The 26,291-nt window shown below is 34.1% G+C and overlaps 1 protein-coding gene across 1 annotated transcript in view; it reads left to right on the forward strand.

Annotated features, from left to right (window-relative positions):
* Positions 1 to 449: 449 nt before the first annotated feature.
* Positions 450 to 26,291, forward strand: part of LOC128182719 (protein O-mannosyl-transferase TMTC2-like) — a 29,611-nt gene continuing 3,769 nt past the window's right edge. The window contains exons 1-8 of the mRNA XM_052851447.1: positions 450 to 597; positions 12,663 to 13,248; positions 16,290 to 17,142; positions 18,610 to 18,724; positions 21,044 to 21,129; positions 22,642 to 22,703; positions 22,947 to 23,148; positions 25,397 to 25,518. Of these exons, the coding sequence (XP_052707407.1) occupies positions 512 to 597; positions 12,663 to 13,248; positions 16,290 to 17,142; positions 18,610 to 18,724; positions 21,044 to 21,129; positions 22,642 to 22,703; positions 22,947 to 23,148; positions 25,397 to 25,518 (2,112 nt within the window). The 5' untranslated portion in view covers positions 450 to 511. The remainder of the gene's footprint in view (positions 598 to 12,662; positions 13,249 to 16,289; positions 17,143 to 18,609; positions 18,725 to 21,043; positions 21,130 to 22,641; positions 22,704 to 22,946; positions 23,149 to 25,396; positions 25,519 to 26,291) is intronic.

The raw sequence follows: 26,291 nt of genomic DNA on the forward strand, positions 1-26,291 counted from the left end.
ACATACATGGCGTAGATATGAACATTAGTAAATAAAAAAAAGGAATGAGTGAATAAAATAAATAAATAAATAAAATTTAAAAAAAACCCAAAAAATAACAAATAAATAAAATGCGCACGTTCCTTTATAAAATGTAGACCCATTGCACTTCTCTGATTATAAAATAGATTCTGTATGATTATTAATCAACATCAATACCTTTAGAAATATTCCATATTTCATGGAACTCCAATATAAACAGTCTAGTTGATAATCCTGGCTACATTTACAAGTGCATAATTTATATAAGATTAACATACACAATAACTATTTCTTTATCTAAATAGAAATATCAACATACATAAAGCCTCAATTTTTCCCCAGCATGACATATTGAAGTTGTTTTACAACTTTTAAATCCCTCCCATCCAGTTTTCAGTCGACCCACTCGAGCATGCGCGCACGGGATAACTTACACTACCGGCTGAACAACTAGACAATCAGTCAGTGAAAGCAATGGAAAGGTGGAAACATGGACCCAGCGGTTCTTGTCTCCAGTGCACTGTCATTCGTCCTCTATCTTAATTCTCTGGATGCTGATTTTGCGTACGACGACAGGTATGTTTAATTTGCAGCAGGTGCCTGTTTTCATCATTTCTTATGCTGTTTACATTTTACTATCGTGCACATGTGTATTGGGTCTATAAATAGAATTCTTAGGTGACTGTAGGATATTTTGCATATAGGCATATATCATGATATAACGCTCATCGCTGTTGTTTGTGTATTGAAACTTTATATGGGTCATTATGACACCTTCTTTAATTATTGGGGATTATATGAATCCTCTTTTTATTGTTCAAGTGAACAATTCGTTTGACAGTGGCAATATTTACACGTTCCGATCATACCCGATTTCGCTTCTGATAAGGGAATAATTCGGAGATAAAGTAACTAGCTCTATCATTGTTTGATACGAAATGAAAAACAAATAAACAATAGCACATCCTGGCAAACTTTTACCCTCACAGATAAAATGGCTCTGCTTTTTAAATCACTGTCAATGCTGGGTTAAATATTTCTCCGTGTCCGTTGAATAAATACAAGCTTTCCTATTGAAAAGTTAAAGTATGTATGAAGTATTGTAAAGTACTTGTGAAAATACGAGCATTGTTGTGGAACACACATGTCCAATTCAAGGTCCCACCAGACAGCTTGTATTTAGCAGAGATGGTCTGCCTTAGACATGGCCTGAATAATAAGTATTACAATGTGTAATATATATCAAGTATTTTCAAAATTATCTAACCTTTGTAAAAATACTGCCAAAATCTGTGACATTAGAATTATGCATTAGATATTTCAAATTCCAATTATGGGTTTGAAGATTTATAGTGAATTGAAAAATAATGTTTTGAATTTGTTTCTTGTTTTAAAACAACCAAGAATATTGTGAACAAAACAACCAAGAATATTGTGAACAAAACAACCAAGAATATTGTGAACAAAACAACCAAGAATATTGTGCACTCTTATGATGATATTTTATATTTGAAATAGTTTGATTAATGCAACGCAGATGTAAAGAGTACATATTGGGAGGGTACGGGGTGTTTAAAAGAAGACCACACAAAATTCTACAGGAACTGATTCTCAAACAAGTTTGTTCTTATGTCTGAAACTCAAGATAATCCCAACCTCAAACATGAGGATGACTTTAATTGGTGTAGATTTTGGGCTGTGAGATTTTGGTAGTATCAGGTTTTTCTGGAATATTTAAACAAGCCGCCTTGGATTTCGCGGTTTTGGGGCTAATATTTACTCTTTCTGAATGATGGACCAAGTTTGATGTTTAATAAGTAAATATCTCTCTTTGAGAGGGATTCATGACTAATTTTGGATCAATGCAAAATAGAAAACAAAGTAAATATCAGCCACATCAGTTGTTCAGGTCAGATAAAGGACAGCGCTGGGTACATTGTCCGAACATTTGCTCAGGCTCTCAAAATGCCTCAAGGAGCATTGGTTTTATTTCCTAATGTTAGGAAGATGTTTGACTCGAACTCTTATAATTTACCCGGTTAACTTTTTTATGAAAGAAATATATTTACTTACGTTTTATTAACTGATTCATATAGTTGTTTGATTAAAATGAAAGATAAACAGAATTTAATGGAAAAAAATTGAAGATGATCATTTTAATATAAGTGTTCACATTTGAATTTAATTAAAGCTGCAAAATTTCATTTGAGGTCACCTGCTGAACAAAGGTGAAAAATTTGATTAAATTAAGATAGAAATGAAACTTGAAAAAAGAAATGAAAAATTTGGAAAGAATGTGAAAGAAATACCCGTATAATAAAGTTTTAAAGGATTTTATTTTTATAGAGAAATCAAAATGGGTGTTTGGAACCTGTTGTTCCATTAAAAGTTCGAGACACAGTTAAGATATAAGAAACAACCTTTTGCGGTTCTCTTTAATCGCCCTGTAGGAGAGTGCAATATTGTGCCACTGTATTCTTGTAATTTTCTAGCTCTCTTTTCACTCCACAACAAAGTCATAAAAGAGTTCTCTGCTAATGATTTCAGACATTTTGTCAGGTTAAATTTCTATTGAAATTGAAACTCAAGGCCCTTCAAATATATATGCACTATTTCTTTTTTCAAATATTTTTTTTCAAAATGGCTGCCGTAAAATGTAATCAATGTCCATATGGTACTGTATACTTGGCCTTGTCTCATCCTCCATGTCAATGCATTTTGTTGACAGAATGCATCGGTTTTGTCATGTAATCTAGTTTTTGGGGGAGGGGAATCATTAGGAAGCAGGAAATACATGTTTCAACTGCGGCGGTTTCAGAGTGGTAGCTGGTACTACTTTGTACTCTGTCGTTTGGACTTTGTCGGGTTTACCTGAAGGGGCACCTGTTGTCCAGCTCTGTCTCCCATGATAAATGCTAGAAACGGGCATCCATGCATCACAGTGATATGACAGACTAAGGGCCTTCTAACTGCTTCGTCAAATTCATATTGTTATGACAGTTGTAGCTTGCAGCCGTCAACAAAAACATTATTAATGCGAGTAAAAAAATAATTTACTAAGTACTTCTAAATGATGTTTTAATGAAGTCCTGACCATATTTGGCAGTGTGACTATCTTGACAGTACTTTTAAACAATAAACCATGGGTGTATTCGTTTGCTACCTCCAGATTTGGATCTGAATATCTCCAGCAGATCTCCATTGTCTACCTGCTATTTGGAAAGTAGACAATGGAGATATACTGGAGATCTCCATACTGCAAACAAGCAAATCAGGATTACTCTTGCAGCTCTCCAATCCACCAAATGAATACACCCCAAGAGATGGTATGGGGCATTATGTTGATACTAATGTGGATTAAAGTAAATTAGAATTAGAATACTTTCATCGATTCAGAATTTTCAAATTTCACAATATTTACTTGTAACCAAAAAATATGTGTTAAAATTTTTTGCAAAGGTAAAAGTCTTAAAATCCCCAAAGGAATTTGAACTCATGACTTACAGATATGTAGAGAAACCTAGCTCTTACCCACTGCACTACACTGCTAGGTAACAGCAAATCTGGGAAAGAATTAGTTTTCAAATTACATTTAATTGTTTTGTTTATTTCAATAAATAATAGGTCACAACATGGAGGTGTCCCTTACCAATTTTTGTGGGAAACTTAATTTTGAAAGTTTTTCTTGTGAGTGAGCAGCTTATTACTATTCACAATTTTTATGTTTTTTACTGTTTTTAAATTACCTTTCTCAGAGCTTGCAGAGTGAATATTTTCAGGTTTTGAAAATGCGTAGCTTGAAATTCATATCTTTGCATAATAAACAGAGTGAAGATACATTATGTGTTAAATATACAGATTTTTTTACCTTTAGGACACAAGCATTTTATTTAAAAATGTTGAAATAAATTGCTTTTACTTTAAAAGCACTTAAAATTATACCGCACAGCAGTTCATATGAGTTGATAATATCAGCTGTTATGGAGAGGAAATGTATGTTATTGAATTATACATGGAGATTGGTACGATTGTATTATCCTCAAGTTCAAATCAGTTTAATGGGCATGGAACATATATAATTTTTACATTTGTGAAAAAAAATTTCATTTCCTATCATTGAACCTTTTAATTATGTATTTCTGTTGAATTTTTGCAGGTACATATTTTGAAGGTCTTACTATTGAAGTATTCATGAATGAAATAGGCTCAGAGGCTCGCAGTATCTAGTGTTGTTGTCTTCTGGGATATTGTAGCTCTTTTTTCATGAAGATATTTTAAAAAACAAAAAACCAGAAATAGATTTCCTCAAGGAAAAAATAAAGATGTCAATCTATGCTGCCAATTTTAAGAAGCTAATGGTTTTAAAGACATGATAAGATGTTGTCAATGAAATATAGATTGCATTAAATTTTAGTTACTAGAAAATATACTAAAAGGAAAATATTGCACAGTTTGTTTAATACAGTTTTTTTTAAAAGGAAAATTGCACAGTCTTAATTTATTTTCAAAGATTTATATATACATAGACGTGTAACTGCTACATTTGTAGGTTTTTTTTAAAATCATAAGTAAATTACATACTGACATGTGCACTGAGTTACTTCCCTTGAAATTTGAAACTTGCACTTTATATTTATGCTTTTTGCATTTATGTGCTTGGCCATTATTTTGGAAACCAGGTCACTTTTAGAATTGCAATATGTGGAAAGATTACAAGACTTACCGAGGTTTACACAACAGACCCTTATTGTGAAAATCAAGCAAAACAGGGATTTACTGAAAAGCTCCCAGAATTAGATCCTGTGGCAAGTTCCCCCTCAAGTGTGGGTATAGAGAACTAAAAGCTAGCAGTATAGTGATAAAGCATATGTGTGCAATTTGAAAGTTAAACAATCTCTCTCTCTCTCTCTCTCTCTCTCACTCTCTCTCTCTCTCTCTCTCTAAGAGACATGCAATCTTAGAAGTACAATTTTTTTTTGTCTTCTCAGTAATATTTGTAACAGATTTGGGATTGAAAATGAATTTCAAGACTTGAAAATCACCCAAAATATCGAATATCCTTTGATGTTTTCTTTAAATCAATCTTTTGCAATATGGTACATGCAGTTTATATCTTGCGCCACTATCTGGTAATTCTAAGATAAATTTGATTCTGAGGATTAGCTGAAATCAAAGGAATCCATTGACATTGGTGTAGTCTAGATGGCAATACTGCATGTCTTAAGATGAGAAACCTTGAAAATTGCTAATTATTTAATGTTTGCTTTGGATTCTCCAGTAGTAGAGAGTTGCTGGAGATTGAGCAGATTGGATTCTATCTGTTAGAGAGCCTCTCTGATTGTCAAAGTTTGATTGCTTGTCGTACAGAAATTGTTGAAATTCAAGTAAGGGCTTCACTCCTTATTGTTGTGCCAAAATGTTCATGGACAATAGAATCGGATCTGATTGTCCAACAAGTAAACAATTTTTTTGAAGACTAAGATTGCAAGTGTTGGATAAATGATTGCGATTCTCAAACACCTGAAAGCATTACCGTCCTCGTAATCATCTTGTCGTGAAATTCCGGCGGTAATTATTTTTTGAGTAAAAGGTATACAATTTCTTTCCTGAAAGACCATTTTGGTAACCCTATGCTTGGCAAAGTATGATGATATTTTAAGAGAGACTCTTAATAAGATGAAAAGACAGTTATAGAACATTTGATGAACTACCGGTATAAAAAAATTTATATGACCCCATTAATGTTCACCAAGGAATCTGTTCTCTCAGTTCTTGTTCCTGAGGGAGTATGTTTTGTTTCACATGTCACCCCCTGCTTTTTTTTAGGCTTTGTACTTTGTGACATGATTGGCTAGTCACAAATGGCTAAACGAAACATCTCTTTCTACATTGTCCTACAAAAATATTCGATAGATGTTCCTTATGGATGACAAGAAAACATTATGTAGATTATTAAAAACGGCAATGATTTTTGCTGTTTGTGTTATTCTTAAAATATTAGACAAAGAATGACTCTGGTCTGCACTAAATAATAGCTTCTTGTCATGGTAGCAAATAATGCATAGATCTTGGAAGTATTTGTTTAGAAACTGATCGATATAATATTACATTAGGTAAGCTTGTCAAATGGGGGATGTTGAATCATTTAAAGTATTCAAAATTGTTTTACAGTTAGTTCTGTTTCATCATGATTCCATTAGAAATTATGACATTGTATTTAATATTATGGATATATAACCATAAATTTTGCATAATTTTGGGAATAATTCCAGCTATTAATTCATATATTCTTATAGTAATCATGGTTATAGGACAAATTATGTTGATTAAAATAGACAATTCTAATCTTTATATTAATGCTCGAATCTTAATTGTATTAATGGTATTGAAATAAGTTAGCTGCTAGTCAGTATAGGATAATGTAGGACAAAAATCAATGACTATGATAACATGTAATGAAACAAAAATGAGCAATAACCCAATAACAACGAAATAAAATGCATATATTTTGAATATTCCTTATATATTTTACAAAATATCCAAACATTTTCTGCACTGTGAATAATAACTATTGTATGAAACGATCAATAAGAAATGATGGAAGACTTTTGGTGAATGCACCAAATGTTCATCCGTCATGTTTGACTTTAGGTGTCGGATTTCGGTTAATCCATCATGTACGGAAGCTTTGGCTTTGTCTGGTCCTTGAGCCTTTTGTCTAGTTCCCCCACCCTTTGATTTATTCCAGGGACTCTCTGTCTGACCACGAGTGGTTGTTTAACTGACTGGAGAGGTACTTGGTACCAACCTTTACTCGGACAAATAGCGCAAGCAACAGGAATGGTCTTGTACGCATTTCATGAGCTTGCTTGATCATGAGGTTTTGTTTAATCCTGAGTACCATTAGACCAAACTTAGATTTTTCTGACTGAACATGATTGAAGTTAGTATAGGAAGAAATCAATTTCTTGTTTAATAAATTGCATTCAGTGCATAGCTTTTCAGTTCATGCAAACATGTTCATAATGCATTTGAAAAAAAAAATATCAATCAAACTGAAATAAATCAAAAGTTCCAAGAGAGAAGTTGTATGTGATGATGGTATACTTAGAAAAATTCCGCTAGCCATTTCACTCCTCAGGTGTGTATAATACTTGCCCTATATTGTCCAAGCTGGTGGTCGGAGCGGGTTTAATATTTCACACCTGGCCATAAACTGATATACAATGCACTTATGTGATCGTTATCTCAGAAGGAGGACCCGGGGTATAAGATTATAGACCCCGTAAACTGGACACATTATCACTGCGCTCTCTTGATCCAAGAACCAGACAAACGCTAAGATCTTTCATAAACAAAAAAATTGTGAAATGCATAACGGATTGAGGGGTTGATTTTTAGGGACCTGATTGAGTTCAGGTCATTTGGGCAGGATTTTATCTTTTAAATCAAGAGTCGTTCAATTGAATAGCGCTGATAGTGTCAGTATGATAGGTGACTCAAACAGAAACTCTGTACAAAAATCATCAAGAGATAAAAAACAAAACAAATATTGGAAAGTAAAATGAAAGTTAGAAGTTGATATATAAGCATGCGATGATGAAAGGAATCAAATCAATGTCCTAAGCATGATTACTGCATGTTTAAATTAAAATTTTTATGCACGATTGAAATTGCTACCTATTGGATTGTTACAAAGATTCTTCTAAAGAGAATGAAGGGAAAACAAAAGTATTATGTATGTAGGATGTCAGAATAGCTTTCATATCAATTATTTACATATCCACATTCAAAAGTCAACCTAGACATTGACTTCAAAGGTTCGTGGGCCGATGAACAACATAATGACTATTTACATAAAATCAATCATATACATAAGAGAGGAAAAGTCGACTCATCAAAAAGCAATTTCTCTTAATGCATTTCTTGACAGAGACAAAAACAAGGGCGAAGTCAGGTCCATGGCAGCCCCACAACACAATTATTGAGAATGAACTCGACACAGTCATTGAGTCGGGCCTGGGTCTCAAAACGGTAGCCACAGATATAGTGTAGTCTCCCTCGAATGACCTAACTGGGTCAACAGTCCTACCAGACAGGTGTTTTGCGACCTCAACTAAATTCATGCATTTTCATGTCATTCTCTATTCAAAACAATCAAATATCTATTGTAAGTCTTTCAATTATAAACTGGCTTCTTGATTAAAATACCTTGAAATATTATTGTAACTTGCCTTATAATCAAAAATGTAAATGATATCTTTCTTTTACGTACATTTTGAATGAACAGATAATTTCTTAATACATGTACATGTAGTTAATGTATCCAAAACTGAACACTGCAGAATGAAACGTACAACCTCCAGTTTCTGGGATATTTATAAAATATATGTTGTAAATATTATTTATTATCTTATGGCAGCTACCTTTTTAAAATTTGCATATCAACAAGGGTTAATGGAAAAAACTTAAGATTGCGCGCCTTATTCTCATCTGTGCATTATATGTGACGTGTCATTTAGGCACCGTCCATTAGAAGATCAAGAGACGTTTTTATCTTATCATTTATAATGTAATTACCCCTTTTCTCTGTCTGTCTGCATACATTAATTTCTTGGCCCAGAGATTAGGAATATGTTTGATGTGATTATTAAGGATGTAGACATCTCTCTTTTGCATCTAACAATCACACACAATGCGATGGCATCAGATTGAACATTTACTTGTGGGATACTAATTAGCTCTCAAATCATAATATGATCAAAAGAACATACAAAAATCACTGTTGATAATTGGTACATATATATGCATACCAGTGTATATTTGAAGCTTTTAAAAGTACAAATGCTTGCCAAGGGTGTTCATGCATTGTCAAATATGTCTAATACGAGAAAGGTCATATTAAAACCTTCTTAGGAAAGTCGGGGGTTTGCATGCCTGGGAATTATTATGCAGTATATTCAATAATAGAACTGCAATGCATAGTGAAATCTCTATTTTGATATTTGAACTCTACCCTGAACAGAGTCCAACAAGGCTCAATGACACAGCAGAAATTCTTATCTCTCTGTCTTTGATTTTAATTCATTCCATCTACAGTGGTAAAAATCCACAGAAATTCTGATAATTGATAGCAGGTGATTTGGAAATTTTCTCAAAGCACTTTGACTTTTTAAACATAAAAACCCAAGAAATTATGACTTGACAATTTTTGATAATTTAGATTTTTTGAGACTTGGATACAAGAAAACTTCCAGGCATTAAAATCTGGGATATTTTGTAGTTCAGTATTGATAGCTGTCTAGCCATCTAGGTGTAATTTCACTACTTATGCAACCTTCCCCCCCCCCCCCCCTCATTTTTTATATAAAAAAATAGATAAAAATTATTAAACATAGTTTGTAGTGACTTAAACTGCTTAACACTTTAATGAGATCATACGTTCAAAACATGTTGCTGACTTGGACATTAATTGTGTCTTATACATGCAGGAAAGTGAATGCTGTATACGGATATCTCTTAAGTTCTCTAGAGAGTTTAAGTTATGACCAATAGATTACAGAGACGGAGCAGTCTGCAGTGGGCACAGGAGTCTAACCCATGAAAATCCATGTCACAAATTCAATGGGGTATTCAAAAATCTATCAGGGCCATGCTAATTTGGAGGAATTTTCACTGTTTGAGTGACACATTAATGAACAGGGTATGGGATTAGGGGTGAATTTTATGCTTTCTTTAGTAGCCCAATGTCACGGTTTAGCAAGCGCTCGCTTTAAACGTACAAGAATATCAACTACTCTACACGTTTGAAATATGATATTGAATTACCGACCTCGTCATTTTTTTTTTCTCTCTCGATCTGAAAAGATCTTTAACTAACAGACGATAATTTCATATAGGTGACCTAAAAATAATATAATTGAGAAAGAATAGGGTTTTTTAGCGAACGGCAACAAGTAATTTTACTGGAAGGACATGACATTTCGAGTAAATTGATTACCAATCACATGTAGGGTAGGCCTGAAAAGTAGGGTGTTCAAGGCTACGTGATTCAAAGTGGTGCAGACATTTTATGGTGTAAGGCTTTTTAATGAAGTTGATATCAAAGTTTTAAGTAAATAATTGCTTCTGATAAATATAAAAGTTATGCCCATTCGATGTATTAATGTACTCTTAATGTGTCGACATATCATAAATATAATTGATAAGACTGTTTGTCTGATCAAATCTTATTACACTTTTCTGTGCGTATGAGTTTTCCATGGTAGAAACATAAATTTTCAAATTTTGACATTTGCGCCAAAGAAAGTGCTACTTAAAACACGTCTTCCCTTGTTTCTGGCGACAAAAATATCGGCTCATGGAGGAAAGGGGTAAATATCTGAATTCTTGATCAGTCAAAGGTGACAAATTTGTCCAAAAAATGCATCCTTACAGATCTTGAAAAGGATAAAATACACATGGAGAATTATTTACCCATGTTGTAAATTTTCTTTGAGCAAATACAGTCGAAAGTACCAGCAAACAGTCCTCTCATGGTCTCCACAATTATGATCCCGGGAACGTTTACAGTTGAGCAAATATTAGCAGTGTTATTCAGGGGTCATAGACAGTTGCCATGGTTTCAGGACCTCTGGGTTGTAATTCAGGTGCAGCACGTGGCGTGGTCAGTGCTTTAGGACAATATGATTCAAACAGATAATTTATACCTTCAAATCAATTCTGAAGCTCCTACATAAACCAGCTGTATAGATGTTGAACTTCTCATTGGACAATACACTGATTAATAAGGATGATCGACCTATGGTACATGTTTAAAGGAGAGACTATCCCATTGCTTTTCTGTAATACCCTCTCACCCCATTAGCTATTGGTTTTTTTTCTTTTTATGCCAGTATTAATTTTGAATTAATGAATTTGCTCTGTATCAAATCTTGTCTTATCAAGTACTGTAACTTTCAAATTCATATTTTGTTATGTGTCAGATACAAGAAAATGGTGCAATACACTGAAAGAGATGTAGAAGTGACCTTTTTTTTCCCCTTAGATTGTACACCAAATCTGAGTTCTTTATAAAGATAAGTTTGTTCAACATAAGAGTCTATTGTATAGACAATAAAGATATTAAAAGTCATGAGTTCAAAGAAAGGTAGACCCAAGTCAAAACTCTCCTGATCATCAGCATCAGCAAGCAGACCACTAGGTGTAAGACTATAGACACACTGCATCAGATATACAATATATATAGCATCTTCTGACCACGGGGCATGAATTTTTTATTACATGCTCATGGTCAAGGATATCATCCATAGGATTCACAGACACTGTTTTATAGATTCCTAAATCAAGGAGTTAATATATGTTAGTTGTAATCTTAATGACATTGTAACAATTAAATGTTTGGTATTTGTGATTTTATATACCGGTATTTGTTCGCACATGTTTGATTAAAAACTGCGGAATTAAGTACTTGTGTGGAATAAGGAATCTACAGTATTCAACTGAATTCTTCCTTCCATAGTTTGTACATGTAACATTAAGTTAAGGTCAGTCTTTACCATAAAGAGAAGGAGTCAGTATCTGTGTTTGTATTTACTTGTGCTTTGCGATCAGAAGCTGACTTGATTAAGGTTCATTGAAGTGAGACAAAAATATAAGAGCAGTCAGTTTGTACGCGTCCAACAGGAAGTGCCTCTGTGTGATTTTCGTTGCCGTCTTTTCACTTTCTTTCTCCGTAAAGCAAACATATCATGTGTACTTTAATGTGTGACAATTGGTGTTTTCTGATTCTGAATTGCCACCTTCTAAGATTTCTTTGTTGTATCAGAGTAAGGTCTTTCCCCCAAACAACACAGCTTTAACACTTTTGGTTTCGAGAAATTGGCTGGCCAGCAATGTTGACACAAACGTACATTAGCAATTTCAACATTGCTAGGAGTGAAGCCTTTTCTAGATGCTAGTTTGATTGTTTAATCCATAGTTTGACTCTGTTTGCATTCTTATTATAGGTGTTTTCCAAGGCTCGCTTGACAGTCCTGCCTTTTATCTCCTGTTTTCATAAGATCTGGATACTTTTTAACTAATGGGTTATGTTTTGTTTAGATTTTCTAAAAGAATTCTTCATCTACTAAAAACACTGCTTTCTAATCTTGCACAAAAAAATGTTTTTAATATTGTTTGATTAAAAGCTTCCAAACATCTTGTCTTGGTACTTGAGGTATTGATTTATTCCGAACACATTTTTGGGCAAACTTGTTTCTGGAACAGTAGAGAGGAAAACACCAGACAGGACCCGTTAAGCCGCGGGGTCAAACGAGGTGTCAGGGCTCAGTAAAGTCAGACTGAGAGGGCCATAATCTGACCGAATTAAAAAAAATCCCAGCCATTGAATTTCAAAATGCTATTAATACAAAAGTTGCCAGTGTCTGTTACTTCAATTGATAAATTTTAATAATGACCTGTTTTCAATCTAGTTAAATTCATAATTCAGAATTGATATATTTAATTTGCATTTTCAGGTAATTCATAATATCAGTTTTATATAAACTTAATAAACTTAATATTTAGATTATTTAGATATACCTCAGCTTTAATTGAGATGTTTTATGCTATGATTGACCGCAGTGTTTTGTGTTTTACAGTCGAGCCATCAAAAAGAACCAGGACCTTCTACCAGAGACCCCACTGATCAACCTTTTCTATGACGACTTCTGGGGAACCCCTCTCACCCACAGTGGATCTCACAAATCCTACAGACCCTTATGTGTTCTCTCATTCCGCCTGAATTATTTTCTCGGAGAATTTAGTCCTTGGGGATACCACCTAGGAAATGTTCTCCTGCATGTTCTTGTGACAGCCATTTTTACAAAATTAGTGAGGATTTTTTTGCGCGATGATTTTCCTACATTTACTGCAGGACTATTATTTGCAGCACATCCTGTACACACCGAGGCAGTTGCAGGAATTGTGGGTCGGGCAGATGTTGGAGCCTGTTTATTTTTCCTCCTAGCTTTCTTGTGTTATATAAAATATGTCAAATATCGGGACCATGTGACGGGGAGTGATGCCCCCTTCTGGGGGCTGCTGTGCATTCTGGGTACAGCCATTTTCACGACAGCGAGCATGTTGACAAAAGAACAGGGAGTGACAGTTATTGCGGTGTGTGCAACATACGACCTGTTTGTTAACAACAAAGTACAAATTACAGACATCATTTCATTCAAATGGGTAAGTGATATATCTTTGGCCATCACACAGTTTGTCAGCTACTTGTATCTCCATTTCTCACTTTATTGAAAACAGACAAGCAGATCTTGCTCTATGGTAAGGGGAATAACTTGATATATTAGGTAGAGTTTCTCATTTGAAAAAAGGGATGAAAAAATATCATTTTTCATGCTGAAGGGGCTGGTTTAGGACTTATATAATTTTTCATTTAAAATTCAAGATGATATAAAAAGTTTCTAAAGGAAGAAAAAATAAGATCATTATTAGAATAGGAAATTGATATTTGAAAGCTAAACAATTCATCACAGCATTAGCTATAGAATTTCTCAGATTGTATTGATTTAGAACATCGGGGCAGCATGTGTAACCTTGAAACGTACCCCCTTTTATTTTTTCAGAGATAGCAAGGTGTAGGAAATGGACTTTAACATGTTCCTTACTTTTGAAAATTTGTGAATTAATAATGGAAGGAAAATTGATCTTTTGTATTCAAGCTGCTATCAGTAATATGAAAAGACCTGTAGAACTTATTGATCAAATGTCAAAAAACCTGTGATCTTTGGGATTAAATGAAGCTAGAAGCCAGGAATATTTGTCTTACTGTTCTGTCTTTGTATGTCGAGCAGCAAAGCCTGAAAAATTGCATTTTAAGAATTTATCCAACTAGTTTTTTGTCAAAATATTTTCATTGCCTCCATGTATTGCACTGGAGTAATTCACCACAAATCCCCAGCCACTAAACCCTACCCTGGGTTTCTCCCTCCTAAAGGTCCTCCGTCAAATCCCTCATTGGCAGATTGTGTGTATTTTGGACAAAAATTGGCTCTATTGGTCGACAAGAAAACATCTATATCTACCTGTATGACACCTGTTGCTTTACTTTCTGGTGAGAGTAATTGGAGAAAATTCTTGATAAATTTGTTTAACTGTCGAAATTAACGTCACTTAATGGTGGTGATATCAGAAGGGGAAGGGCTTAAAGTTTGAACTACAACTTTAATTTAAACATTATTTGGTCAAGATACCACCCTTGCTTTCAATGGGTTGATTATAAACATTCCGTCCATGATCGATTCTCATAAGATTATAGATGGTCAATTTATCTTCAAGGGAGATAACTCAATACATATGACAAAAATAGCAACCATTAATATATCCTCTAAAGTCTGTTTTTATTTCATCATTTTCTATCATTTGGTTTTTTCTCGACATAGTTAAACTAGCTACGAACTAAGGAAATTTAGTCCTGGGATATGATTTGTTTTTTTAACTGAGATTCTTTTTGTCTAAGAACAAATTATTACTAAAGGAAAATATAATTCCCTAATAAAAAAACCTTTCAACCAAAATGTTCTTATAAATCTGAGTTCCTTATAAGAAAGTTTTACTGTATGTAAACTCTTGTACCTTTTAGATGCAAACAGATAATTGGACAGGACTCTTTGTCTTTGATGTTCATATAAAACACGAACAGGTTTAAATAAAGTCATACTAGAATACTAAATATCATATCTTGAGAGGAAACTCCTTTTAATTAGGTGGGGTAGTGAAGATATGCAAACAATCTTCTGAAAAACAAATATATTATCTCGCCAATACCTTTTAATACAAATGAAAATAATGTTGTTTTAGATAATGAGGGTTACTTTAAATTGTTCCATTGTAAGGCGAGGGAGAGAGAAGGGGGCACCTGACCAGTGAATGCTATATTTGTTCTGTGAAATAGATTATGGCCTACTGTATTCAGGTCTCTGTCTGTATTGGGAAGTTAGGTGTAACCTTAGAATAATTACACACAGTTGATAATTGATTTTTCATCTACAAGTAGTTCGAGACATCAATTGTTAAGATCTTTGAGTCAATATTGAAGTGGACACCTCATTGCACCTATGGCAAACTGTTGCATAATTACCCTCCCCAGATCTTTAGACATTGCTGTATGAAAAATTTTAATGACTAGTTTTATTTTGGTGGACTTTTTACTGCTCATTAAACACAGCTCATAATAACTCTATCTAAGATCATTGTTCCCTGCGTTTTCTTCTCCAAAGGGAGCTTAAAAAAGTGTTTCATTTCACAGGCAAATGTTTCTCTTTATCCGAGGAAAATCTATTTTGAATGATAAATATTTGTTGAGACCCAGGATTTGAGATGAGATCTATACAGACCTATTTCACGGATTTCAGAGAGGCCATTAATGAAGTGTGTTTGATTAGTGCGAGGGGTTATTTCATTTGAAGTCTATGTTTGCACCTTATAGCGGTAATTTGAAATTGAATTGTAATCTGTTTATGCTGCCTGCTTTTTTGTGGCAGTCTTTCTGGTGCAGCCATCGTTTTGATCTGTTGAACAAAACAGGTGATAATAATCCGCTCAGTCAAGAGAGAGAGAGGTCGCAGAGTAGTTGACAAACATGGACATTTTCTTTTCTATTTTTATATTTTATGTGGTAAAATGTAATGGAAATGTACTTTTCTTTTCAAGTTTTATAAAGTTGAATGATAATTTTCACAGAACCAGATCAATGGTATTTTTCCTACTCAAAAACCTGTTTTGGATTATCAATAACATAATAATTATGTCAAATTTGATTTTCATGGTAGAGTATCATGATGATTACAGTAAAGATGAAAGGGATTTTTTTGAGAAAATAAGGGCATTGATCATGATAAAATACGACAGAACCATCTTCATCTCAGAATTTTTTATAATTTTTTTCTCCCGATTTTTAACTGGTTATGAAAATTGTATTTGCAGAGTACCCTATGATACTTAGAGATTACTTAACAAACTTTTGTGAATTTTACATTGAATATGTACACCTTACTGAGTAAAGAGCTAATTGACTCCAATAAAGAATTCAGCCATTTTCAGAAATAAAAATTAATGATTAAATGGTACATGTATACTCGGACAAGCTAATAAAGTTCTTCGTTTTATAATATTAACATTTTAAATATATATACCAGTACATATTTATTACCAGAATGCTTTATATTTCTAAGAAAAAGAAAGGTATTGTTACATTTTTTTTTTTGTAGCTTGGAAACAAGAAGATCCGAGAGGGAATTCTATATCTGGCTGTAATTGGATTTCTTTTAGTGGCTTTCCGGATTGTATTCATGGGAAACAAGCCTCCGGAGTTTGCACCCTCGGATAACCCAGCGTCAGATTCTGACTCAGCCGTCACGAGATTTCTAACATACATTTTACTTCCGGTTCTCAATGTGTGGATCTTGGTGTGTCCAAGAGTGCTCAGTTTCGATTGGTCAATGGATGCAATTCCATTAGTGGAGTCCATAGCAGATATACGCAATTTATTTTCAATTGCATTTTACGCAATTTTATTTTATTTTTCTTCAAATTTGTTGACATATATACACAAAGACAGTCATAAAAGTAGTAGTCAAATACATATAAAGTCTCATCAGAATGGGAATGGTGTGTCTCACCATGGAAATAGCACCCCAAAATACATTCATAACGGCAAGCGTCATAAACATTCCCGGCGTGGATCCAACAGTTCCACAGGAAGTGAGGAGGATCCAGCAGAGACGGGGTTCACGCTCTACAAGTCTCAAGACATCGCAATTCTTTCCTTATCACTCATGGTGTTTCCGTTCATTCCAGCTACAAATTTATTCTTTTACGTAGGATTTGTGATAGCCGAACGTGTGCTTTATATTCCAAGTATGGGGTTCTGTCTTCTTGTGTCTCACGGTGCTAATTGCTTATACAAAAAATACAGGAGTGATCCGATGAAGAAGAAGTGCATTCTGGGATGTGTTGGACTTCTGTTGATGATGTATTCTGGGAGAACTGTGCTCCGTAATAAAGTCTGGCAGTCTGAGGAGAATCTCTACAGCTCAGGCTTGTCAACGAACCCAGCCAAAGGTAAACTATAGGGAACATGTCAAAGTACAAAACATTCTAACCCATCCTAACATAATAAATAGGAACCATTTCAAAGTTCCAAAAAATCCCTTCTAAGAAAGACTGCAGGCAGAGTTCATAAATTATTTTAAAGTTAGGCTAAAGTGAGCAGTTTTTTTGTCGCACCTTACAAAAAAGAGTCACAAGCATCTCACTTTCTCTAGTTTCTGCTATTTATTATTAATAAAATATGGAGATTATGTATGCAGGTAAAATTTTTAAGGTATGTTAACTAAGCAGACAAATTGATTGCAGATTTCTGAAACATGCAGTCTTTTTAGGATAATTAGATGCAACTGCTGTCTGCATGTAGACATTAATTCTGTATGAATTTCCAACTGCCTTCATATTAACACTAGGTCTCCGATGATTACTGTCTTTATGCACAGGTTTCTCAGAGAATTGGCGTGGTTCAATACAAATCACCATTGCCTGCTAGGGCACCATTTGTCAGATATCTGTCAGCCCTACTAAATATGGATTCCAAAAGTAGACTGGTATTGTCTGAGATTGGAAATCTAATTCTGATTGTCTCACTTTCATTCTTTATCTGTCATTCTTGATTTGGAGGCATTGCATGTTTGTTGACGCTAGTTTAAGAAGCGTTGAGTCTTCTGAATGCCATACATTATAAAGGAACATAATAATCACTTAACATACTACCAGGAACAATATTGAGATGAATAACTGATTATATATACCCTGTGCTCTTTATATTTTCAATTGAGGGCCATATTGGATGGAATATTTGTAGGAAAAACATAGTATTTTATAAAGCTCACTATTTATCTACCACAATTTGTCTATATATGAATATGCAATTGAAATATTGTCTCATTTTGTTTATACTATTAACTAGAACTGCATGTTCTGCCAAATTTTCACTACCTTTAAATTATCAATAATTCATTTACACATACTGGTGCATATAAAAATCATTTTTTTCTTGGGAATGTCATTCATATATAGGTAGATATAGTTCAGTAAAAGCTTTAATTCCTTTGGGCTTGCTGCCATTGAAACACATTCTACAGAATTTGATGCTGTTGATAGAAATGTTTGATTACATGTCTTCTGACTCTTAGCCTCGGGGTAAAGCCTCGATCAATTGAGGATTACCAGTAGTGATGATCAGCAGTGACATCTGGTGGCCTGTGTTGTAACATCTGATTGGTCCGTGTCAGTTCCCTCGTCATCTGGCTACTGAGTCCCCATTCCTATCAGTTACTTCATTTTTCACTAAACCCATAAAACAGGAGATTCAGATTTTATACCAAAGAGCACAATCATACAATATTCATCACTTCTATCTGTTAGAAGATTGAGGATTTTTAGTTGGATGTTAATACGCCATTAACTTCTCCCCTCCATTATTTATTGTTGTATCTGGTCCGAATATTATATGATACAATTTGTTGTATTTTGCAGCGTGGGGTAACTTGGCCAACGTATGGAACCAGCAAGGGAGGAAGGCTGATGCGGAGCAAGCCTATAGGAACGCCCTCAAACACCGAGGGAACATGGCCGACACCCACTACAACCTGTAAGGACTTGAACCTAGCACCACGCTACAGCTCACAACTTGTATACATGTACATGTAGATCATGACCACATCATTTATATTCCCTACAGTTGCAGTTTTATCACCCCCCCAACCCCCCCCCCCACCCCCCCACCCCCTACCCTTTATTATAAAATTCTAGTGATTGTATTTTTTATCAAACATAAAAAAGCTTTTGTTAAAATAATTTTGTACCTCATCGTCCTAACTTAATTGTAATTAAGGTATTGAAGTAAGTAACAGCCCAATCTTTAGATACTTAAAGATGAATGCGTATAAATATACTTTGCATCAGCATTGTAATTTAGTTTATGCTCAAAGTAGACTGCAGAAATTAAGAGCAGGGTCTATTGATAGCTAGCAGTCCTTTTGTGGATAGGAATTTGTATCTAGTGCATTAGCACCAACTTAATGAAAAGGAGACTTAATATCAGGCTGAACAATAATGTACAGAATCCAAATGATCACCGATACTCCTCTTCAGCTCTAAGAACATTTAGCCAGGTGATAAAACGTATAGAAAATATATGTTAATATACTGGAGGTCTACCCAATAACCTTGTATTAACATAATAAAAAAACCGGTATTGAAGAAATTTCACATTAAAAATTATAGAGGAGATGAACCTCATTAAAGGATTCACACTTGGAACGTAATCAGATAAAACTGACAGGATTCTTCATAGTTCCTCACTAATCCGCACCCCCTGGGGTAGGGACGTGAAAAGTGTTTCGCCATTTTATTGTTTCCTCAGTCAAGAATTCAAGCCTCCATTATGTACTTTAGACAGGTTGTAGATTGGATTTACTCATGTTTGTATAATCCACGGACTCACCGAGACCAGGACTCTTACTAAATGAACAGTTTACGCCTCAGTTACTGTCAATATGTGTTCAGCATTATCGGTACCTGTTCAAAATTTACTCAAGGAAAATAAATAGCAACCCATAATTAAGAGGTAGAGGACACATGATTTCTGTAATCGTAGAACTGTGGGGAGGGATTATGGGAAGTTATGGTGGTCCGAACCAAAAATTTTCTTTTCTCTCTCCGCTATGAAGATTTCGTGTGTCTAGATGATATATAGCTGAGACGATAACATCGTTTAAAATGTTTTACTATTGAAAAGTTAGAGTTTCATTTCTCAACTTCTTCTTTAGTTCACAGTTACCTGAGAATACTTGAAAAAGAACTGTGAAGCAAGTGCCCAGGTAGTTTTATTACAAAGGGTTAGGTATAATTCTGCCTTCATGAACTACCGAATTTCATTTTACAATGTCACACCTTAATGCAAGCTTTATTATTATGTGATATTTCTTTAGCATGTTATCTTTGTATAAATTTATCTTTTATGATTTGCTTAAACAGTATAAAATATTAATTTTGAAAATATTATGTCACTTTTACAATTTTGTTTTTAAATTTGGGGCATTTAAATACTTCAACATGCACTCTTCCCTGTAAAATCGGCCAAAAAAATATATGGTCATACACCCTGTGTATGATGTAGTGCTAAACTCGTGCCATTTTGCGTAAAGTTCAATTCATTTTGTTAATGGAAGAGGCAGATATTTGCATTTTGTATGAAGTTATATTACCATATCACCATTTAAAATCAGTAGATCATTAGAAATGGAGCTTTTAGGTGAGATGTTGAAAGATGGTTTTATAAAAGCTAATCCCCTCAATGGAAGAAGACGTATTATCATAGGAATGCATGGGTTTATTATCTGTATAGAAAGAGCAGAGGATTTGTCTGCAGAAGCCGTTCACTGTGAATGTGCCTTTATACAAATTTTGAAATTTAATAAACAAACGGGGATATGGATACCAGATAATATTTAGAGAATAAAATAAAATGAGTTGGCAGAGTTGCATTTACTCCCATTCTTGTACACAAAAGTGCATGAATGCCCTTCAGATCTTATTGAGAAATTCAGAAAACTGAGTTTGTATATATAACTTTTTGGTCATCCTGCCATACCAAAAATATGTCTTGATTTACTATTTACACATATATCAGACAGTTTTATGATACTCTGTACCTGTACATTAAGATGATCCACAAAATACATCTCCCGACAATTCTCAACAATTTCCATCTTTTGCAATTAAAAATATTTCAAATTTTTTAACTTTAATACATACATGTAATTAAGAGATTCCTTGGAACATGTGGATGGCACAGTATTCCATCAAATAAATCTTGAAGTCGGAATCGGCAGCCAAAGATCTTTTTATGATGCACACATTTGTCTTTTGAATTAAGCAGCGATTGAGAAATTTATTTACATTTCAGAGGCATCTTGCTTCAAGATCAGAAGAGAACGGAAGAAGCTGTAGAAAGCTACAAGAGAGCGATTCAGTACAGACCCAAGCTGTCAAGTAAGCCCTTACTGTCTGAAACATGCCACAAGGCATTGACGATCAAAGTTCAGAATTCTCAGAAATTTTCCCATGAAATCTTATTTTCAAAAATTCTGGAACAGATTTGAAAATTTATGGATTCCATAACCAAAACCTTTGAAAACAGATTTTCGATTTGCCAAAAATAAAAATTGCTGAACGACGCAGGAAACAGAATTTCTAAATAATGATATAAAGAATTTTTTTTTCAAATATTCCAGTTTCTAGAATAAGTACAAGGGAATTGTAATGTTCTGGGCATAACAACTTAAGTCTTTGAGGCTTGGCAGAGAAACATAAATGTAGATTGTGAGTTATGATGACAGCCCATGATAGGCCTCCAATTACTGTTAAAGCATTAACCAGTAAGTTGGTGAAATATTAAGCAGCCCGGTTAAAAAAACTGATGAATAATGTCAGCTGCTTATTGTAAAAAATAGGCAACTTTATCTTGAGAAAAACAAACACAATGAATAGAGGTCAAGTTCAGAGTTGCTCAGTAGCATCCAAGCAAAAAATTAACTATAATAGCTTCTGTTGCAAAATATTACAAAATAAATCTTTGACAGGCAGATAGAATACCACAGCCTACAATATAATTATATTCTGTAAAATTTTTTCACAACATGTAGCTAAAATGGTATGTGCTTGTTAAAGAAAATAAACCCATTGGCAAACAATTTTATCATTCTGAAGGGAAAAACAGGCATCTTATGCTCGCTCAATCATACACAAATTGAAAACTCACTATCGATAACGAGGTCTCGCCATTTTCATCGGTAGGGAGTCGACGGTATATATATTTTTACCAGCGTCATGCCCTCTATGCAACAGTTATCAAAGCTATTGAGCAGAGCGCTGTGATTTGTGAAAAAGCAATTTCTATAAATCCATACAGGCCAATTCTTGATTACAAAGAATCCCCAGATTCCGGTTTGTCTGTACAAAAGACTCTGTCCTTCAGCCCGCTGTGTGAGAGATGAAAAGGCAAGGGCCAATGGTTTGCCATGGGTGCTTTTAATTGACTTGATGTAATTAATTGACATGGGGAAAACCTGCTTATTGAAATGTATGGCCCTGCTTGCTGATTCATTGTGTCGTAGAACTGCCTTTTTATGCAGCTTTATTTAAAAGGAAATTTTGAATTTACACAGTCTGCTGGGCTTTCATTCAAACTTTGAATATACAGAGATAATTATATTTTGATTACATGGCTCTAAAGAACTTGTCTAATGACCCAGGAAGATATTATGATGCCGAATCTCAAATTCTAATAGAAATTACAATTCCTTTAGAATCATAACTGATTCTTGTGAAGAGAAATTTTGTCAATTTGACTATACTTTCTATAGTCAAAGTTTTGTGAAATTAGATAATCTAGCTGATTTACACTTGTTGTTTTTGAAAAAAAATCTTGTATTCCATGTTCTTGAAAGCTCTGTAAAGGGAGATAACTGTTTTTCATACACATATACATGCATTGTGTTGTAGTGGCTCATCTGAACCTGGCCATCATCTACGCTTCCCAAGGGAGATATGCTGATGCCGAAAAGGTGATAAACATTTCTAAGAATGATAAACATATCTACTGTTAAAATAAGGAAACAAATTCAAGGACAATTTATAAAATTACAATATGACACAATAACGACGTGATTTGACCAATTTCAAATTGAAAGTGACAATTCATAAAATTACAATATGACACAATAACGACGTGATTTGACCAATTTCAAATTGAAAGTGTATGTATTTATTACTTTGTATTGATTTTTATTTTTTTTATTTTACAACAGATTTATCGCCATTGCGCTGACCTGGATACATCTGGCCTTAAGGACCCTCGCCTCCATGAAAACACGAAGATCTCTGCCTTGTACAATCTGGGGCGGATGTTGTCGGAGCAGGAGAGGAATAGAGAGGCTGTGGAGGTCTATAAGGAGGCGTTGAGGAGGAGGCCCAGCTATTACGCTCCTCAGTCCATATACAACATGCTAGGTAATTACATACAACATGCTTGGTAATGACATACAACATGATTGGTTATTAAATGCAACATGCTAGGTAGTTACATACAACATGCTTGGTTATTGCAACATGCTAGGTAATTACATATAACAATTGCTTGGTAATTATATACAACATGCTTGGTAATTACAACATGCTAGTTAATTACATACAATATGCTAGGTTATTACATACAATATGACTGTTAATAATGTACAACCTATATACAATGTACAACTTAGTTATTATGTACAAGTATAAATAATAAGTTTGGATATAACATGCATTGACAGCATGCAAAGAAGGTGCCCGCAATATGATTATGTAACTTTAGATACCTGTAGTGACCTTTCTTATTATTTCGTGTATATTACATCAATTTAGGCAAATATTAGAATGTACAATTCAATTTTACAGTTACTTTGTTGCAGTTATGTCACAAGCTTTACTCAAGAATTGTTAGAATGGAGATAAATGCTTGAGAGGTGTGGGTTAATGTGTTTGACGGAGAATGTTGATCAGATCCGTGGTCTCCTAGTGATAGGTCCTGCCCAGATCATTTATACAACGCTTATTGAGTTGTCAAAACATGCAAGACTTAAAAAACACATTTATTTCTAATAAGGTTTCAAGTCCGTCCATACAAACAGCAGGTGTTGAAGGTATAATGATTTTCTGTGTCCAACTCACTTCATCAAATTCCTTCTATTTCTAGAGTTACATATAATTGTGCAATTTAGAACACTAAAAAAATGTAGATCCCATTTACATTCAGTGATAAATAAATTGCAGTCCTCACCCCGCTTAGACAAGGGTAGGGGATGCTGGCCAAACTTCAGATTAGCCTGCTTCTAGTCATTGTTTGGATTTTAAGTAATTTTTTCCATGAGCGGCAAAGGTCTTAGATTTATAGTGCCAGGGCCCCAATCAAATTGTTCACGATACTGCAAGGGAATAAAAGTTGTGCATTAATTTCTCGTTACTTTGTCATTTTAAATTCAAGTGCACAGTGGTTTAAATCTTTCACAGTGGAGTTGCATCATATGTGTACAGGTATTGCTTTAAAGACAGGGGTTTATTTCAGCTCTAAAAAAAGGATATTAAATTTTATTTGCAGTCATTCAGCATGAAACGATGCATTTTTTGTACCTTTAATTTATTTTAATTTATGCCTTTGAAATGTGCGACCAACCACACATGGGAGAAAATCATACGTCCCTAATGATGTCGTGTTAAAGTAAAAATTAAAACGAGACTTGTCCCTGCTGTTTGAAATATGCATTTAATTTTAATTTTGGACACCTGACTGAATAAAATCAACGTGCACAAGATGATGTGCATGAGATGTTTTATAGCACATTATTTGTTAGCAATTAGCAAACACTCCCCCCTTTGATGAAATTTATATTGCCCATAAATAACTGGCCATTAAAGTGTTTTTATTGAGCAGTGCATACCTTTTGCTAGCAAATTACTGCTTATTTTCACCTATTTATTTATTGCAATGAACTGAAACTTCAAAAAGAAAGTATGTGGTGATTTATGTCTCAATTTTGTATATACCACTTAATAAAGCTATCCAAAAGAGAAATTACCCACGGAAAAAAATGTGTCCTTATGATGAAAGCATTTTAAGTATTTATTAAGTATTAAAAAATGAATTTGATACAAATTGTGTTCCCTTGCAATGACGCACAAATACTTGATTGATGGAATTAAATAAATTTGTTTTCACTGCCAAAAAAATTCTTGTTAAAATAAATGACTTTTGAAATCTCTCTTGCATTTGAATGTGAGTCTTTGAGCATCCAGATGAAAAATGAATTACCTTGAAAAAATCTTGCAGAAAGTAATGTCCATTAAGTCAATTTATTTTTTTTCCTTAGTGTACTCCCAGTTTTGTCATACAGGTTTGAAAAAAAAACCACACAAACACCACCTAACCACTTTTTTGTTCTCCTCAGTTTCTGTCATGTACAATGTACCGGTATCTGTTTGAAAAAAAATACACCATCACATCACATTGTTTTATGTTGTATGGTTGACCATTTAATCTTAAAATCAAATAAAATAGTTATATGATTAGTTGATTGTTCAGGCAAATAAAAGCAATATGACAGGTTGATTTGTTCAGCCAAATAAAGAGATATGATTTGTTGATTTGTTCAGGCAATTTAAGTGATATAATTCATTGATTTGTTCAGGCAAAAAAAGTGATATGATTGGTTAATTTGTTCAGGTGAGGTGTACATGAAGACTGGCCAGACCGAGGAGGCTGAGCGCTGGTACAAGGAAGCCCTGAAGGCCAAGGCTGACCACATCCCAGCCCACCTGACCATGGCCAAACTCTTTCATAAAAAGGTGAGCAATCTCAGTCTCACATTTCATAAAAAGGGCTAGATGTTCACCTCCCAGCCCACCTGACCATGGCCAAGCCATCCAGCCAACCTGATTCTCACTGTGTAAACTACTACTTTAAGGTTGATTACCCATGTCTGCATGTTGAATTCCCTAATATACATGCACATATAAGATAGGCAAAAAGACAATTACTTTATATTATTTTTTGATGATATGCATATTTTCAAGTAATATGACCCTGATTATCATAACAAAATAATGACCCCAAAAAATTACATGTACTATCCTTGGTCAAAAAAAAAAGATTGGATCTGCAGTCCATGTCTATTTAGAGTTAATGTTCCTGGTTCATGCTTTATGGTACTAGTATATTATTGCTTGGTCATATGAATGTTATAGATCACCTTAAAAAACTTCTATGATGTCACCCATTGTTTTTAGTCAATGTTCATTTTCACTATTCAATCAGCAGTTGTTGGATATATAAATATCCAACTGATGGGCAGTTGAATTTTTTTAATATCCAACCGCCCATCAGTTGGATATTCAAATATCCAACAGTGATGTGCATAAAACAAATAAAAATGACAAAATGTTGAAATGTGTATTTCCAACATAGTGTACTGGTACTAGTATTTTATTTTTCTTTTGTTGCATGCAGTAAATAGCAGGATTATAGTCTAATGGATATTTTGAAAGGATGGAGACATTTGTTTTTAACACATACTCTCATGATGATGCAATGTTACCAGATTATTTCCAATAAATATTGC

The sequence above is a fragment of the Crassostrea angulata genome, chromosome 5 (genome assembly GCF_025612915.1).
Source record: "Crassostrea angulata isolate pt1a10 chromosome 5, ASM2561291v2, whole genome shotgun sequence".
NCBI lineage: Eukaryota > Metazoa > Mollusca > Bivalvia > Ostreida > Ostreidae > Magallana > Magallana angulata.